We start from the raw sequence: 19,209 nt of genomic DNA on the forward strand, positions 1-19,209 counted from the left end.
AAAAAAAAGGGCTGGGGATATAGTTCAGTAGTAGAATGCTGGTTCAATCCCAGGTACCCAGGTGGAGGCAGGGAGAGCTCACCCAATTATTGCTATGAACTCCATCATTTATTGCATCACACCACAAGAAAAACATGTAAGAGTAACATCTTCCCAATCCTCTAAAATTTTCCTTCATGCTTAAGCAATTACTCAACTATTAAAATTCTCTGAAAGGGTTGTCAAAAACATCATCTCTTCTAGAAATTCTTCCATGAAGTTAAGTGTTCCACCGATGAGCTCCTTTGGAGCACCGTATTTATCCCAGTCATAACACATCTCACTCTCAGCCATCTTGTCTTTTGTATCAATCAACCTGCCCAATAAAACAAGATATCTTTGAGGCTAACAACTATATCTTATCATACTATACTTCCAAGCTTTAGCAAAGTATCCCATTCATAAAAGGTATTTAATAAATGTATGTGATGAAAACAGAAGGGAGACCAGTAGAATACAGCAAGCAGATAGGGAAGGGAAGAGAAAAAGGAAAAGAGAGGTACTGGGGAACAAAGCCAACCAAATTCTGTTGTTACATTGTATGCATGTATGAATATGTAATAATAAATTCCACCATAATGTACAATTATAATGCACCAATAAAAAATAAACATGAGGGGCTATGGCTGTAGCTCAGGGGCAGAGAACTTGCCTAGCATGTGTGAGGACTGGGTTAGATCCTTAGCACCAGATAAAAATAAATAAAGATATAAAAAATAAATAACTAAATGAATAAATATATGTGAAATGAATAAACTTTGTATTCATCTTTGTATGTTCCTATAGTTTTTACATGATCCCTTGAACCCTATAAAGACCAAATAAAAGTTTAGTGAATGAATAAATCAGTGGACAGATAATTTCTGCATATGATCAATTATAATGATAGAAATATTAAGTCAAACCAACCACTTGGATGAAAAGAATAATCTATTAAGGTATGTCAGCAACCTTACATTATAACTTCCTCTAAGGCTATGTTCTTGCTTAGCCTGCAGCAAGTCCCAGCCCTATAATCCTACTCACACCATACTAGATAAAAGAACTGATGAGGAAGAAAGTATTCAGTAAAATAAAACTCAAAGATTAATAAGAATACTGCCTTAATTCAAAGCCTGAGGTTTTCTAGGCTTCTCTTTTGGGTTGATGGAGAGGAGTCAACTAGTCATATAATGTAAACTTTGGATATTTATAGCTCCATAAATCCCCAACAGGATGTCATTTCCCAAACTATTCCTCACAATTCAAGTTCTGTTTCCCTTAACAAAAAATAATAAAGATAAGAATATATGACCACTAGCTAGTTCTAAACAGAAGCTTGGGAGCCTGTGATTTTACACTGACATGACTCAATCTGGTGGCTCATATTAGTGAACCAGAGCCAAGCACTACATGTGATTGGGATTCAGTAAGTTGTTGATGCTTTATTGCAGTGAGAATCAGAGACCATCACAGAAATTCTACCATTTTCTGAAGTGATTGCTAAGTTATGTACCTGCTATAATCCTTGAACCAGCAACCTTTGTAGCTGATGCCACATAGAGAAATTCAGCACTTTCCACCTCTCTCATTGGGAAGGTTCTTCATTCTTTCCTCCTCATCTACTTCCTTGGCCCATTACTCTTCTCTCAATTCATCTTTCCATTTTTTCATGTTATCTCATTTTCCTATTCCTAAGACCCAATAATGATACTCATTCATACTGTAAGCATTGCTTAAATGAATTTTCCAGATCACTGAAGCTTATTCTTTTAAAAGCTAAAATCTTTTAAAATTACTTTAACCATTTTGCTGGGAGTTTTAAAAATGTGCTATTTTCTCCCTTTATTTCTTAACAGGGTATACACCATATACTGTAAAATATTCTTCATTATGCAGGCTCATCAACCTAAGCATCCCCTAAGGCACTTTTGAGAAGTCTAGAACTCTGTTTTCCCTATACCACACAGCTCCAGTTCACTGCATATTGCTACTTCACTTCCAATCTCATTTTTATATAGTTCCATATTTCCTCTTATTGTCAGGAAGAGCTTTTACTTTTCATTGCTAGCACTGTATCTGACTTTTGCTTCTTCCCCTCCTACTCTCTAATCTTCTATGGGGTGAACCTTGTGTGAGAAAAGATTTTCTGATACATGGTCACTAGTCTTTGGGTAAGGGTCTAGGGTCTATCTTGTGAATAAAGCTCATCAGATTTGTGGCAAATGTTTCAAGAGACCCTATTTATTTAAACCTGGGTTTGGGACCATATGAATGATAAGTGAAGATAAGAAAAGTATACTGAAGTTCAACATCTGGATAGGTGGGATGTCACTGTCATATGTATTCATATAGAACATTATTTCCTAAACAGTTTGTATTCATATTTTAGGAAGCACTATACTTATACAATTTATTATCAAAATGCATTTAAAGTGTAGACAAAAAATGAGACAGAAAAGGGCAAAGCACTGACTTTTGCAAGTTAGAGATCATCCAATTACTGAAGCTTCCTCAGACCGATTCCTGTGTCTGCCCTTTCATTTTACTACCTTCATCTTAACCAGACACTCATTTGCCATAAACTAAGTGATCCAGCAGCAGCATCACAAGCTCAGCCTGTCATTCTTCCTTCTTAGGCAGCATTAACTGCACCATCTCTTAAGCTCCCTTTTTTCCTCATAAGAGAAAGTAATGTCTTGTATTCAGTTATCACAAATTCCTTTAAAATAGTATGGTTATAGCATTTTTTGTTGTCACACTGTTTAAAATACTAATAAGTTATACTAGTGATCCAGCTTTTTTGCCCCAATGTTTTATCATAGTTGCTATTTTCTTCCTTTTTAAAAATAAATGTTGTACATATTTCAGGTATATAATATGGTGTTATAGGATATAACTAGATAGTAAAAAGGTAACTACAGTGCAGCAAATTAGCATATCCATCATCTCATATGTTACCCTTCTTTTGTTTTTGCAGCAAAAAATAGTTAAAATCAACCCATTTAGCATGAATCCCATACACAGTAAAATTTTATTACCTATAGTCCTCATGTTGTACATTAGATCTTTTTTCGTTTTCTTAAGGTGAAATCTGAGTGTCATCAATGGCTCTTCCCTCAGTCTCCCCTGATAAATCAGACAACTAGCATGTGTGGTTCATTCTACATTCAAGATGCATTTTACCTTCTTCTCAATAGAGTCTGTCAAAATTCTAATGCATGGCTCTGGCATACTTCTGTTTTCCAAACATCCTTCTCACCTCCCTCTACCCTAGCCCATCCCAAATATAATACAGTAGTCACCTACTCAGTCATTGCCAGGCTCACAATCTCTACTTCCTGAATACTGTCATTGGTTAGCTCTTGAAATATTTCTTGCTTCCATTTGAATACTATATTTTCACCTTTAGTTCCTTTTATAGCACTTCTTACCACCCACCTCCTCCTGTTCAATCTTTACATTAGCACCTTCCAGTTTTATAAGCTCCATATAGTTTTGTCAGTGCAACTAAAAAACTATATCAGAATACTCTCTTTTTTTTCATCTGTGTACTCCAGGGCTCTATTCTGGGTCATACCTTAATAATACCAACTCTTGGGAAATTTTCTAAATGCCTGGGAATTTGGTGACTACTCTGTTAATTTAATTTGCTCAACTATTTTCCTTTTTATATTATTTCCCAAAGCCTCTAGAAAAAGAATTACCAGATTTTTCTTGTTATTGTTCTCCATATCCTCCATCCCTCTCCCCACCTTTCTCAGATTGTAATTGTCTAGTATGGAGCTATGTACTGAGTTAAACTGATCCCATCCCCCAAACTGTACAACTCCTGGCTTCTTCTCACCAGTCCATCCTTCTAACTCTTGCAAAGCTTTCCAATTAGCCAGTAGAATCCCCATTTCACAGTATGTAAATTCCCTTTCAACTTCAAGTCATTCAGAAAAAAATTCTCTGTAAATCTGGGTCTCCCTTAAGGACACTGCTAGACTCCTGACTCCTGAAACTCTCTGAAAGGAAAGGATCCATTCCTCCCCAGAAAAAAACACCTCAGGATCAAGAGTAGGAGAGATCTGCTTGCTCCCCAAAGCCATTAACAGACCAATGCTTTACCATGCTCCTTTCAGGCCCAGGACCTCTAACTAGACTTCCTCCCCAGTTCCTCATCTCTCAGTCCATGTGGCCAACCCATTTAACACACCTAATTTCCAGATGCTTATCCTCTTCATTGCCAACATTCTCTTATGCTCACTTTAGTTGCTCACCTTCTAGACTCCACCTGAGACCCTCTCATAACCTGAAACTACCTCCCCTACAACTTCCCACCCTTCCTGCTTCCTAAGGCCATGCCAGCCCTCCGGCCTCTCAGTCAGAGGACTTCCTGATCCCAGAAGCATTCTAAACCTTCAGTTCTTCCATGTATCCCAATCAACTGGTCCATCCTGGACTCTCTTCCATCCCTACCCAGCTTGAGTTTTGTGGCTGACATTCAGAATTATTCTTTTACTAGTACCTTCTGTTCCCTACCAGAAATCATTGCCTAAGATTCATAAACCAACTATCTGGAGAGCCTCCGACTACTTCCTCTAACCCCACTCCCTGACTATAATGCTGGGTGTCGTGTTTAGCCTGCCTGTATTCTCAACTGAATTTCCTCCTAAGTGCCAGTCCATTCACCTACTTTTGCTCTGGCCTAGCCCATTCTCTTCCAAGCTTCCATTCTGAATAAATGAAATAAAAACCTTGCATTTCTATTATAATGAATTGCTTTAAAAATGCTTTTGAATATTTGTGTTACTTTATTCATGAGAATTTATGTCATGGAAGCTTAAGATAATAATGCAGCTAAAAAACAAACTGAGGTTCATGGAAGTTGTGTGGCTCACTCAAGCTCTCACAGTCTCGAAGAGTGAATTGATTGGTCATCATCATTATCAGAATATATTTTCTCTCAATCCATCTGAGATATCTATGTTATGCCCAATTATTTGATGTGCTAGTTGTGGGATGAATAGACAATAAACATAGTAATCAGAAGACCAGTATTAAAAGGTACCATTGTAAAGGCAGGGACCTTGAGATCAGTTTTCTATATGCTACCAGTCATTGCAGAAGCAAACATACAAGTTGCAACTCTTGGCTCAAAGAAAAAAATAAATCCAATCAAACAGGTGCAGAGAAACTACAAGCTAGCCAAGCTGCTTTGTGCTCTCTGGGCCAGCTCTCAAAACCAAAGGCAATAAATGAAGAGAATCATAGCATTGCAAGAGCAACTGAGCCCAAGATGGTAAATCAAGGTAGAGAAGAGAGCAACTGGAACTTACTAGAGGAAAGTCCTTTCATGCATAACTAGTTTGCATTGGAAGAGAAAACTAGTATGTGACATGCTCATTTCTGAACAAAATAAAACAGACTGCTTTCTTCTTCATCCTGCACTATCTAGACATTTTTGACATAATAAAGACAATAAATACAATCAAGTACAAATCCTAGTGGATGCACAGGCAGTAATAAGGTTGAACAAAAACCCTAAATAAATTTTTAAACAAATTTTATGAGTTTTTTTAATTAAAAAAATCAAAAGACATGCCTCTATAAATCTTTGAGATTCTTGGATAAAAACAGATATTACACATTTGTATTTGTACATATCTCTAACACAACTAATATTGTTATCCGCCCTCAGAATGCTATCACCCAACAATCCTGCAAATATTTAGCAAAATAATCACTTACCTTATAGAAGATCAAAAAAAGGTCATCCAGTTTCCCATGTAAATCACCTGGAATTCAAATGAAAATTCACCATTCAAAAACATATAAGATGTAAAAGTCTATTTCATAAAAGACAGATGTTCTCAAGTGTTTTGGGGGGCTGGGTTTTGACCCTATGATGATATTAATTCAATAGACAATTTGTTTCCACAGTGCTTTCTTCTCCTTTAGAGGGACAACATCTGGTACTGCAAAGACCTGTTCTCTAGCCATTTATGCAGGGATTCACTTACTCTGAATCAAGCACTATGCCAAGGATTGTACATACATTATCTTGTTTAATCCTTATAACCACTCTATGAGTATTATTTTCATCATTCTCATTTTCCAAATGAAGCTGAGAGTAGGTAAGCAACTTGTGCAGTTACTCAGCTACCCAATATCAAACGTGGAATTCAAACCCAATGTTGCCTCCTTTCAAAACTCAAGCTTTTAGTGATTACTCTGTACTGCCTATGCTATAAATCCAGAAGAGCAGCAACAGTATCTATCATAGTTAATATTCAATCCCCAAAGGCCTACCACAGTACCTGAATTGCAGTCACTCAACAAGTCACTAAATGCATACACACACACACACACACACACACACACACATATATATGTGTGTATATATATATTTTTTAAGTTGTTGGTGGACTTTATTTATTTATTTATATGCTGTGCTGAGAATCAAACCCAGTGCCTCACACATGCTAGGCAAGCACTCTACCACTGAGCCATAACCCCAGCCCCTAAATGCATAATTTTTAAAGACATGTTTCAAATATGCTCCAGCAGTAGCATCTGAAATTTAAAAATTGTGAAGAAATAGTTGACATTCTTTTGATGAGAGCTATAAGAAATAAAAATAAAAGTGAACTAAAGGAAACCATATGAATATATGAATTAATTAAAAAATTAAGAGTGATTGTGAATATTCAAAAACCCCATATGAATAAATATTTCTAGGTAAAACATCTATCTTTTATAAACTCTGCTCATGAAGTTTTATTTTTTGTATCTAACTTAATTATCATAGTATTTAATTTAGGAATACTTTTACTCAGTTTGTTTAAAACCCCACAACCAAGATTTATCAAATATGCACAATGGAAGACTTCAATTACACTTGGAATAATAAAATTAAAATTCTATATCACTATCTCTTATATATAAGATAACTACAATTTTAACAATAAAATTAAGAGCATATTAATGTTATTGAAGGCTTAAACCTCATTACTTTCATAACAATCTCACTCCAAAGCTAAGGAAATAAAGATGGAAGAAATTTTTTCTTATCAGTTTAATATATTTTGTTATTTATTTTATTTTCTAAACTTTCTTCAGAGTGACTCATCAAAGATTTGAGTATACTGGACTATAGTAGCTAGAATGCTCAAAAATGAGCTTGTTTCAGCATATTAAGAATTGAGGTTAGGTGTGGTGATGCATGCCTATAAATCTCAGCAACAGGAGGATTGCAATTTCAAAGCCAGACTCAGCAATTTAGCAAGGCTAAACACACAGCAAAACCCTGTCTCAAAAAATAAAAAGGGTTAGGGGTGTGACTCAGTGGTGAAGCACCCCTGGGTTCAATCCACGGTAACAACAACAAAAAAATGGGGGTTTGATCCCCAGCAAAGGAAAAAAAAAGAGTTGAGGCTATAAAAATATTTGGAATTTCTAGTTGGACAATAAGAGAAAGACTTATGCCAGGAAAATATAAATACAAAGACATTTCTACTGCAAATAAAAAATGAGTGCAGAATTGATTACCATTTATAACTATAGACTAAAAAATTCCTATATTTCATGCATGCTGAGAACTATGGGGTATATTTAGATGTACATGTAAAAATGCATCTTGAAATTAAAATGTGGGATAGCTGGGTCAAATGGTGTTTCCATTCCCAATATTCCAAGAAATCTCCATACTGCTTCCATATTGGCTACACCAATTTGCAGTCAACGTATGAGTATACCCAAAGGACTGAAAAACAACATACTATAGGGACACAACTACATCAATGTTTACAGCAGCACAATTCACAATAGCTAAACTGTGGAACCAACTTAGTTGCCTTTCAACAGATGAATGGATAAAAAAAAAGTGGCACATATATTCAATGGAATATTACTCAGCGATAAGAGAGAATAAAATCATGGCATTTGCAGGTAAATGGATGGAGTTAGAGAAGATAATGCTAAGTGGAGTTAGCCAAACCCCAAAACCAAATGCCGAATGTTTTCTCTGATATAAGGAGGCTGATTCATAGAGAGGGGGAGCATGGGAGGAATAGACGAACTCTAGATAGGGCAGAGGGGTGGGAGGGGAAGGGAGGGGAGCATGGGGTTAGAAATGATGGTGGAATGTGATGGACATTAGTATCCAAAGTACATGTATGAAGACACAAATTGGTGTGAATATACTTTGTATACAACTAGAGATAAGAAAAATTGTGCTCTATATGTGTAATATGAATTGTAATGCATTCCACTGTCATACATAAGTTTAAAAAGTAATTTAAAAAGAAATTAAAATGTGGTAAATGGTAAAATATTTTCTCTTCCTTTATTGATATTATCTTAAAAGAGGATGGTTTTGGAAATATAGTTTCACTTTAAATTTTATTTTAAATGATAACCAAATTTTCAAAGTTCAATTGGTTACTAAAGTAATAATTATTATTTTGTAATTAATTATTACTTAAAGACAAAGTAATAATTCCTATGTTAAGAGAACCTATTGATCTTGGCTTTTCCTTCTACCAATGATGCTACATAGAATAAATCTGGAAATAAATGCCCAAGATGTGGATTCCTTAAAAAGAAAAAAAATGCAACAGTTTAATCCATCCATTCTCCAGTCTGTCTCATGAGGAAAACTGAAACATTAGCTAGACAAAGTGAATGATGCAAACTAGTAGAGCAAATATGGGGTTGCCTCTAACTTGGGATACAGATGTCCTAATTTTTAATTCTCATCCTGACACTAGGGGTAGGGATGTAGCTCAGTGGTAGAGTGCTTGCCTGGCATGCACTAGGACCTGGGTTCAATCTCTAGCACAAACAAACAAACAAGGGATAGTCCAGGCCATTGCTGTATCTTTCAGGTCATTTTAGACACAGATAATTCTGCAATGGCAACTAGAGGTATAATAGAAGTACCTGGAAACAGACCCCACTCTCTGTTTTAGCTACTATTTATATTCTGATAGCAAGCCTAGTCCTGGATTCATAGGTTTCCCAGATTGGCATGACTTCCTGAGTCAGAGATGTGGTGGCCTGATTAGGTTGAAATTAAACCATTATAGTCTCTTTAAAAACTTGAGTCAGGGCATGTTATGAATTACGTATTGCTATATCATCAAGTTCCTGTCACCAATATCAGATGCTAGAAATGGAAATGGTTTAATTAGATTGTCAAATCCACTTCTACCTGCCAGAGTAAGAGAAACACAGGCTAAAAATTGATTTGGAAAATAACAATCACTACTTTGTAACCTAAAGGCTTAATTAGAAGTTAAGGGAATTGCTGTTCCTTCCACGCACTCCACTCCCAGACAGTTGCAAGCATGCTGGGCACCAACTGTGATGAATTTCAATGTGTACTGTTTCTTGAAGCAATATCCTGGCAGGCTGGCCTATATGATAACAAAATCTCAAATCTTGTTATTTAGAAGAACAAGAAACAGATTTCTGGGACATTCCCACTCTTCTAAAAGCTGCAGAGACTAGTTGGAAAAAATCTAAAACAGCAGCCAAGGGCAGAAAAGAATTTAATCTCCATCCTGCCTTGGGTTTTTCTCTTCCCAGCGTAAGTGGCATGCAGAGGCCTACCTAGAAAAAGCAACATGGAACAAAGATAATGAGAGTTAGTCAGAGGGCAAAGAATGCTTATTCTACCCATGGGTGGTTTTCCATATTAAAATGTTGTCTGCCTTTATAAAAAGCTATGAGTTCTTTAATTTCTTACATAATTAATTCCTGCCAGCTGGTATGCACAACAAAGACAAGATAGGGAACAGTATTATCATGATAGATAATTCTATATTAACATTCTTCTCTCAACACAGTCCAATTTACACAGTTTTCTAGTTGGGCAAATGATGTAGGACCATGAGGCACTTAAATATTAACTTAACAATTTTGCTCTGAAACTTACCACAGACTGTTATCTCTTTGGAGGGAGAAGTTTTTACATGAGTGAAATTCGGCATATGCTTCAGGAGTTTCCTGGTTTCAAATAACACCTCTAAGACATAATGAGCATGAAGTATCTGCAGGGGGGAAGTAACGGAAATAGATATAAGAAACTAAGAAGAAAACTATAAAAGTGAAGCACAGGAGCACATTTTAGGTTGCTATACTTCAGGATAACCTCTAAATTTTTCTTAAATAGATTATTCTAGCATAGTATCTAGCAAATAAAAAGTCCTTAGTAGATATGTGTAACTGAATGAATGAATGGTTCTGAAGACATTTATATTCTCATATTCTTCATTGACACAATTCATTTTCAGAACATTTCTAATTATTCTTGGTCCTTAGAACCCAAGAGAAGTAAGGAGAAGCAAGGGGGCTCACTTGCCCTAGGGAAATGTTCAGACAAAATAATAGTAAAAGAGAAGGAGAAAAAAGGAAACAGAGAATGAGAAAGGGAAAGAAAAGCAGAATCTGGGGCTGGGGTTGTGGCTCAGCGGTAGAGCACTCGCCTAGCATGTGCGAGGCCCTGGGTTGGATCCTTAGCACCACATAAAAATAAATAAAATAAAGGTACTTTGTCCAAATATAATTTAAAAAATTAAATTACATTTTTTAAAAAAGCAGAATCTGTTGAAGAAGTGTTGCTTTGCATTTGTGAGGATGTCCTGCCACCTGCAATGAAAAGTAGATGTTGCTGGGCTTGGAGATCTCACAAGGCAGCCAGACAGGCTCCAAGGAACTCCTGAGTCAAGCCTCCCAGATGTGGCTCAAATATTTGGTGTATAGCCTTGAGAATGCTTAAAACAGAAAGCATATTTATATAAAAGTCTAACAATAAAATATATTTGAAACCCAAATAAAACACTTGGATTGGAGCTGGGATTGTGGCTCAGCGGTAGAACGCTCATCTAGCATGTGCAAGGCTAGTTCGATCCTCTTCACCACATAAAAATAAATAAAGGCATTGTGTCCAACTACAACTAAAAAAAAAAATTTTAAAAAACACTTGGATTATCTCCTATTTATAATTATTAATCTCACTGTTCTAGTGTTATAGTGTTGATGGCATAAGTGTTTTGCAGATTTACTGATTTTTCCCCTTGACTTCTTTTTAATCCAATGTGTCTTCCTCTGCCTTTTTAAATTATAAAATATTCCAAATATTTACTCCAAAATAACAGAGATGTGACCACCACAAAAATTTAACAGATGTTAACACAACTTTAAAGTTTAGGAGTATTTAAACTATGCTGGCTGTTCAATATGGCAGGCACTAGCTACATGGGGCTATTGGAAACATAAAATGGGGTTCTTCTGACTTGAGATATGCTCTAAGAGCAAATTTCATACTAGGTTTCAAGGATTTAATATGAAAAAAAGTAAATGTAATTTTTAATATAATCACATATTGAAATAATACTTTATATATTGAGTTAAATAAATTATTATTAAAATTGATTTCACCTTCTTGTACATTTTAAATGTGAATACTAGAAAATTTCAAATATATGGCTCACATTTTATTTCTATTAGACAGAACTGGTTTATATTATTGCCAGCTGAGAAAGGGGTCGTTGCTGAATATCTTTCAGATACTGCTCTGGGTATAAGGGAAAATAGAACCCTTTGGACTAACACAGTCTCATGGTGTCCTGAAATTTCCATTTTCATAATTTTTAAAATAAAATTACTTTTTATCCAAGATTCAAAAATATTTTATGTAAATTTTGAGAATTTTCATTATTATTGTTTTAAAAGAAACAAGAAGCAGGATTTGTAGCAATGTGAGAATTAGGAGGAAATAGAAAGTTCCTTGGATCTTGATGAGTGAGGAATTTCCTGCTCTTCTAAGACTTAATGGACTGCAAAGTCTTTTCCCCACAAAAGCATTCTAACTCCATTCAATCTACAACTTGAATCAAAACTTGATGGTGAATTTTCCTTCAGTCATATTTTAAAGGAACAGGCAAAATATTTTTTAATGGCTTATTTTAAGTTCACACATTTAATCTAGTGATTTTTAATGCTGCTTCTGAGTAACCTTGTCATTGTAGCTTTTCTAGTCCATTTGTAGTATTAATCAGAGTAATTACTGTCTGAAGAGGATGATTTTTTTTAAGTTAAATTAATATTCACTGAGAATATCTTGTAACAATAGAAAATTCTCAGTATTAAAATAGTTTTTCTGGATTCTCTTTAGGTTGAGTAAAATCACTTTATTAATTTTATTACTTGCTTGTAAGGCCATCTTTCAGCAGCATTATAATCTTATGTTTACAACTACAATATTAAATATTCAAAACAGGTAAATCAGACATTTTTATATTTGTAAATATATTTGGATTAAATCATCTTTTAAATAAAATATTCACATTCTTTTAAAGGCATCAAAGGAGGGAAAATGCTACTTTTTTCCTTTCTTTTTTTATTTATTTCTTACATAAAATGCTACTATTAAAGGATATTTCTTTTTCAAAAAGTAGTTTTAAATGGATAAGATTTTTTTTTTTTTTTAGTTGAAATAAAAATGTGACATTAAAAAGGGATAGAACAAGCCAGGAGAGGCGGCACATGCCTGTAATCCCAGCGGCTCTGGAGGCCAAGACAGAAGGATTGCAAGTTCAAAGCCAGCCTCAGCAATGACGAGGCACTAAGTAACTCAGTGAGACCCCGTCTCTCAATAAAAATCCCAAAACAGGGCTGGGAATGTGGCTCAGTGGTCGAGTGCCCCTGAGTTCAATCCCCCATAGCACCCCCTCCATCCAAAAAAAGGGATAGAACAATGAAAAGTGACTTTCCCTTTTTCCCAGACCTCAATCCCCCATCCCTGTCCCCAGAAGCAGTCACTATTGAGAATGTTTTTAGTATCTTTCCCAAAAATATTCTACTTGTTTGCAAGTATACAGAATTAATATAACTACACATGAATATTCAAATGTAGGTATAAATATATAATCCTTTAAATAAAATGTGGTATATCCATATAAAGTAATATTATTCAGCTAAAAATAGGAATGAAGTACTAGAACATGCAACAAAATGAATGAACTCTGAAAACATTATGCCAAGTGAAAGAAGCCAGACATCAAAGGCCACATGTATTGTATAATTTCATTAAATGAAACATTCAGATCTGAGAAATCTATAGAGACAAAAAGCAAATTAGTGGTATACTAATTCCCCAGGAGCTGGGGAAAGCAGAAAGGAAAGTGAATGTTCATGGATACAGGGTTTTATTGGGGGATGACAAAAATATTCTGGAAATAAGAGCAGTTGCCTGGCATCATGCACAGTCCCTGAGTTTGATCCCCAGCACCACACACACACACACACACACACACACACACAAAAAAAAAAAAACAGTTCTGGAATAGTGTTGGTTGAATAACATTTTAAATACTAAAAACCACTGAATCATGTACTTTAAAATAGTTTGAATGGTTGATTTTATGTTATATGAATTTTATTGCAATTTTTAAAGATAAAAAACATAGTCCTTGATTTTTTTTTCTTACAATGGGAATATACTGTATACTGTGTTGAACCTTTTATTCTTTGAGTCTTTCCTTAATAATATAATTTTCATATTTATAAAGTCAAAATTATAAAATTTTCCATTATAGCTCCTTGGATTGATGTTATATCTTTTAATCTCCTTGAACATATTAAGCATATTTATTTTAAACTCTTAGTCTAATAATGTCATTATCTGAATATGGGTTTGTTTCCATTATCTGTTATTTATCTATTTGCTTTCATGCATCATGGACACTGTATATGAAAAACTGTAGAAATAATTTCAGGCCTATTTTTTTCCAGAGAGGATTTAAATTTGTTGTTGGCAAGTGACTAGGACCACTAGCTACGTAGGATGATCTCAATTCAATTTCATAAATTAGATGATTCAAAGCTATGCTTCAATCCCTGCAGAGCCAGCCTATTTCCAGTTCACTCTTACTCTGAGAGTATCCCTTTTATGTCCTATATTGAGAAAAAGGGTTTAGGGGTGATTATCAGAGACAATGATGTAGTGAGCTCCAAGATCCAATCCCTCCACAGAACTACTGAAAAATCAAACAAACAAACAAAAAAAAAACTGTCAGAATCAATTTTTGTCAGAGCTCTGAAATATCTTCGAGGTTTACAGCAGTCAAACACACACTAAATAAAGAAAAAGGAAACTTGACAATGTCTAAGCATAAGCATGATACTTTCCAAGACAGATTTGTAAATGGCCTGACTAAGCAGTGAAGCAAGGGTCCTAACAGAGTCAATCTGCAAAGACTGAGAGAAATTTCTTTTCTTTCTTCCTTCATTTTGTAAGGAACTGAACGGATATTACAGAAACCACACACACAACTAGACCTAATAGACATGTATAAAATACTTACCCCAAAACAGCAGACTCATTTTTCTCAAGTACACAAGGAAAATATTCCAGGATAGACCAGATGTTAAGTCACAATATAAGCCTCAATAAATTTAATTTTAAAAGACTGAAATGGTGCAAAGTATCTTCTTTGACCACAATGGAATGCAACTAGAAATCAATAACAGAAGCAAAACTAGAAAGTACATTACTCTTAAATACCAATGGAAAGGAAAAAAAACCCACAAGAGAAATTAGAAAATACTTTGAGATGAATGAAAATGAAAACACAACACACCAAAACATATGCAATATGGCAAAAGCAGTGCTCAGAGAGAAATTTATGACTGTAAATGTCTGCATTAAAAAAATTATTTCAAGGACAGAATAAAATAGTCATTATTATTGCTGTGTGTATATATGAGACTACATGACCAATAAGATTCTGCAACCTGTACACTCAGAAAAATGAAAAATTATATCTCATCTGATTCAAATGTATGATATGTCAAGATCATTGTACTGTCATATGTAACTAATTAAAACAAATTTAAAAAATAAAACACTGGAGGGAGAGAAAATTATTATTTCAAATCCAAAAATTTTTTCAAATCCAAAAGTACTTTTAGTTCACTAGAAAAATAAAAGCAAACTAAACCCAAAGTTAGTAGAAGGAAGAAAATAAGAATTACAGTAGGGATAAATGAAACAGAGCAGAAAAACAACAGAGAATCAACAAAAGTTGGTTCTTCATATCAACAAAATTAACAAACCTTTAACTAGACTGAAAAAAAGGGGTGGGGCAGAAAGAGAGAAAATGCAAACAACCAAAATCAGAAACAAATATAAGGCTATTACCATCTTAGCAAAGAAATTGCTAAGAGCCACAGCCAAGTAATATGATGCATGGCATTTTTGGTTGAAAGGTGACGCCAGCTAGCCATTGAGATGATATGATTATGTTAAGATTTGCATTCATATGGATATTGGACTCCTGCTGTTCACCTTGGCCTGCTAAGGGACTCCGGGAGAGTTCCCATTGGCTGGGGAAGTGAAGTAGGAGGGAATTCCGGGGGAGGAACTTCCTCTGGGGTTCCAGGAGAAGGCCGTGTGAGTGGATCGGCAATCTTCCCGGCGTGGTGCTCGTATGGGGCATTGGCGGCAGTTTCAAAAAATAAAGTTTGTTCCTGCTTGAGTGGCTCGTGATTTTGTGAGCAGCCAGACTGCGGCAGAAATTACAAAAGAGCCGGGCTTGGTGGCACACACCTGTGATCCCAGCAGTTCAGGAGGCTGAGGCAGGAAGATTGAAAGTTCAAAGCCAGCCGCAGCAACTTAGTGAGGCCCTAAGCAACTCAGCAAGACCCTGTTTCAAAATAAAATATAAAAAAGGGCTGGGGATTTGGCTCAGTGGTTAAGAGCCCCAGGTTCAATTCTTGGTACAAAAATAAATAAATAAATAAATAAAAAGATTGTAACAGAATACTATGAACAACTGTACACTAACAAATTAGATAAGTTATATGAAATGGACAAATTCCTAAAAATACACAAATTACCAGAGTAGACTCAAGAAGAAATAGGAAATCTGCACAGACCTACAACAAGAGATTGGATCAGTAATCAAAAACCTCCTAGTAAAGAAAAGCTGAAGTCCATGTGGCTACACTAATTAACTCTACTAAACAGTTAAAGAAGAATTAAATACTGGAGAATAAAATTAACCAAGTTATATTGTGTGCATGTACAAATATATAACAACCACTATAATGTGTAACTATAATGCACCAATGAAAAATTATAATAAAAAAAATAACACCAATCCTTCTCAAATTCCTCCCCCAAAAAAAGAAACCAAATAAGAGGGAAAAATACCTAACTCATTCTATGAAATCATTATTACCCTGATATCAAAGCCAAACACAGACACTAAAAGAAAATTACAGATCAACTATCTCTTAAAAATGTAGATATAAAAATTTTCAATAAAATGCCAGTAAACCAAATTCAACTGCATTTTAAAGAGATTATTAACCATGACCAAGTGAGATTTACCTCAGGAATATAAGGGTGGTTGAAAATAAGAAAATTAATCAGTGTATTATACCACATTTAGAAAATGAAGGAAAACACACACACACATACACATACAATTATCTCAACTGACACACATACAAAAAAATTAAAGAAAACTCAAAATCCTTTTATGATAAAATTACTTAGGAAACTAAAATTAGAAGGAAACTTCTTCAGCATGACAAAGGGCATTTATGAAAAACCCACAACATCAAACACCATGGTGAAAGACGGAAAGATTTCCCTTTAAGACAGGAACAAGACAAACATTCCCACTTTCATCACTGCTACTCAATATTGTACTACAAGCTCTAGACAGAGAAATTATACACAAAATAAAAAGCATCCAGATCAGAAAGGAGGAAAAATAAAACTCCACAAAAGACATGATCCTATATAGAAAATATCCCAAAGAATCTGCACAAACCAAAGATCTGACCTGATAAATCAATTCATTGAAGCTGTAAGCCATAAACAATGCAAAAAAAATCAAGAAAGCAATTTCTTCTACAGTGTCAACCAAATACCTAAGAATAAATTTAACCAAGGTTGTGAAAGACTTGTCCACTGAAAACTAAAAAACATTGCTGAAAGAAATTAAGGGAGACATAAATAAGTGGGAAAACACCCTGTTTTCATGAATTGGAAGACTTAATATTGTCAAATGGCAATACTACCCAAACAAAGTATTGCCTATGAATTTAATGCAATACCTATCAAAATTTCAATGGCTTTTTTGCAGAAATAAAATTTTCAATCCTCAAATTCATTGCAAGGAACCCTAAACCATCAAAACAAAATTGAAAAGAAAGAACAAAGCTGAAGAACTCACATTTCCCTATTTCAAAGGTTACAACATAGTCAGGGAATGTAGCTTAGTGGTAGAGTGCTTGCCTAGCACACATAAGGCCCTGGGTTCAATTCCTAGTCCTGCAAACAAACAAAAAAAAAACTTGCTGGAAATGGTGGCACATGCCTATAATCCCAGTGACTTGGGAGACGGAGACAGAAGAATAGCAAGTTCAAGATCTGCCTGGGCAACTTAGCCAGGCCCTGTCTCAGAATAATTTTAAAAAGGGCTGGGATGTAGCTACAGAGGCAGAATGCTCCTGGGTTCAATCCCCAGTATCTCCACAGGGAAAAGAAAAAAAAGAAGAAGAAGAGGAGGGAAAAAAAAAAAAAGAAAACTTACTACAAAGCTACAGTAACTAATACAGTGTGCTAGGGGGAAAAAAGTGAACTTACTACAAAGCTACAGTAACTAATACTGTATGCTACTGGAATAAAGACAGACATACAGGGGCTGGGGATATACCTCAGTGGTAAAGTACTTGCCTAGCATGTAGGAAGACTTAGGCTGGATTCCCACCAACACACAAAAACAAAAACAAATAAATAAAAAAGATAAATGCATAGACCAATGAAATAGAATTGATAGTCCACAAACAAATGTATATATCTATGGCTTATGGATTTTGAACAAGAGTGCCAAGACCACTCAATGGGAAAAGAACAGTCTCTTCAACAAATGATGCTGGGACAACTGCATAACCATATGCAAAGAATGAAGAAATTTGACCCCTATCTCATGCTATATAGGAATTAACACAAAATGGTTCATAGACCTAAATATAAGAGCTAAAACTATAAAACTCTTAGAAGAAAATACAGGAATAAATTTTCATGATCATGGATTTGTCAATGGATTCTCAGACGACACCAAAAAAAGCATAAGCAACCAAAAGGAGAAAAGTTAATTAACTGGACTTTGTTAAAATAAAAATTCTTGTGCATCAAAGTCCATTATCATCTGGGCACAGTGGCACATGCCTGTAATCCCAGTGGCTGGGGAGGCTGAAAGAGGAGAATGGCCGAGTTAAAAGCCAGCCCCAGAAATTTAGCAAGGCACTGAACAACTCAGCAAGATCCTGTCTCTAAATAAAATATAAAAGGGCTAGGGGAGTTCAAAGCCAACCTCAGCAAAAGCGAGGCACTAATCAAATCAGTGAGAACCTGTCTCTAAGTACAAAAGAAAAAAGAAAAAAAGGGCTGGGATGTGGCTCAGTGGTTAAGTGCCTCTGGGTTCAATCCCTGGTACCAAAAAAAAAAAAAAAAAAAAAGTCCATTATCAAGAAAGTGAAAAGACAATCTACGGAAAAAGAAAAAAATTTGTAAATCATATATCTGATAAGGAACTTAAATCCAGACAGAACTCTTATTAACTCAATAAAAAAAAAAAAAAGACAACCTGGTTTTAAAATGGGTGAAAGATATACATAAGCATTTCTCCAAAGGAGGTACACAAACAGCCAATAAATACATGAAAAATGCTAAACACTATTAGGAAACGTAAATCAAAACTACAATAAGGGCTGGGGTTGTGGCTCAGTGGTAGAGCACTTGACTAGCATGTGTGAGGCATGGGGTTTGATTCTCAGCACCACATAAAACAAATGAAATAAAGATATTTTATCCATCTGTAGCTAAAAATATTTTTTTAAAAACTTCAGTGAGATGCCATTTCACACAATTAGGATAGCTACAATAAAAATGAAAATAATAAGTGTTGTCAAAACCATGGAGAATTGGAACACTCATACATTGCTGGTGGGAATGTAAAATTGTTTGGCCACTGTAGAAAACAGTTTAGCGGTTACTCAAAGAGTTACCGTATGATCCCACAATTCTACTTCTAGGTATATACCCAAGAGAAGTGAAGATGTGTTCATACAAAAATTTGTACATAAATGTTCATAGTAGCATTGTTCATAATAACCAAAAGA

At 35.0% G+C, this 19,209-nt stretch overlaps 1 protein-coding gene across 8 annotated transcripts in view; it reads right to left on the reverse strand.

Moving 5' to 3' along the window:
• The window catches only part of Ppef1 (protein phosphatase with EF-hand domain 1), a 127,066-nt gene that overhangs the window by 47,145 nt on the left and 60,712 nt on the right, over positions 1 to 19,209 (reverse strand). For all 8 annotated transcript variants that reach the window (XM_078035073.1, XM_078035071.1, XM_078035072.1 and 5 more), the window contains 2 exons: positions 9,944 to 10,058; positions 5,755 to 5,801 (listed from right to left, as the gene is read on the reverse strand). In XM_078035073.1, coding sequence (XP_077891199.1) covers positions 5,755 to 5,801; positions 9,944 to 10,058 — 162 coding nt within the window. The remainder of the gene's footprint in view (positions 1 to 5,754; positions 5,802 to 9,943; positions 10,059 to 19,209) is intronic.

Source organism: Ictidomys tridecemlineatus, chromosome X, assembly GCF_052094955.1.
Source record: "Ictidomys tridecemlineatus isolate mIctTri1 chromosome X, mIctTri1.hap1, whole genome shotgun sequence".
In the NCBI taxonomy this organism is placed as follows: domain Eukaryota; kingdom Metazoa; phylum Chordata; class Mammalia; order Rodentia; family Sciuridae; genus Ictidomys; species Ictidomys tridecemlineatus.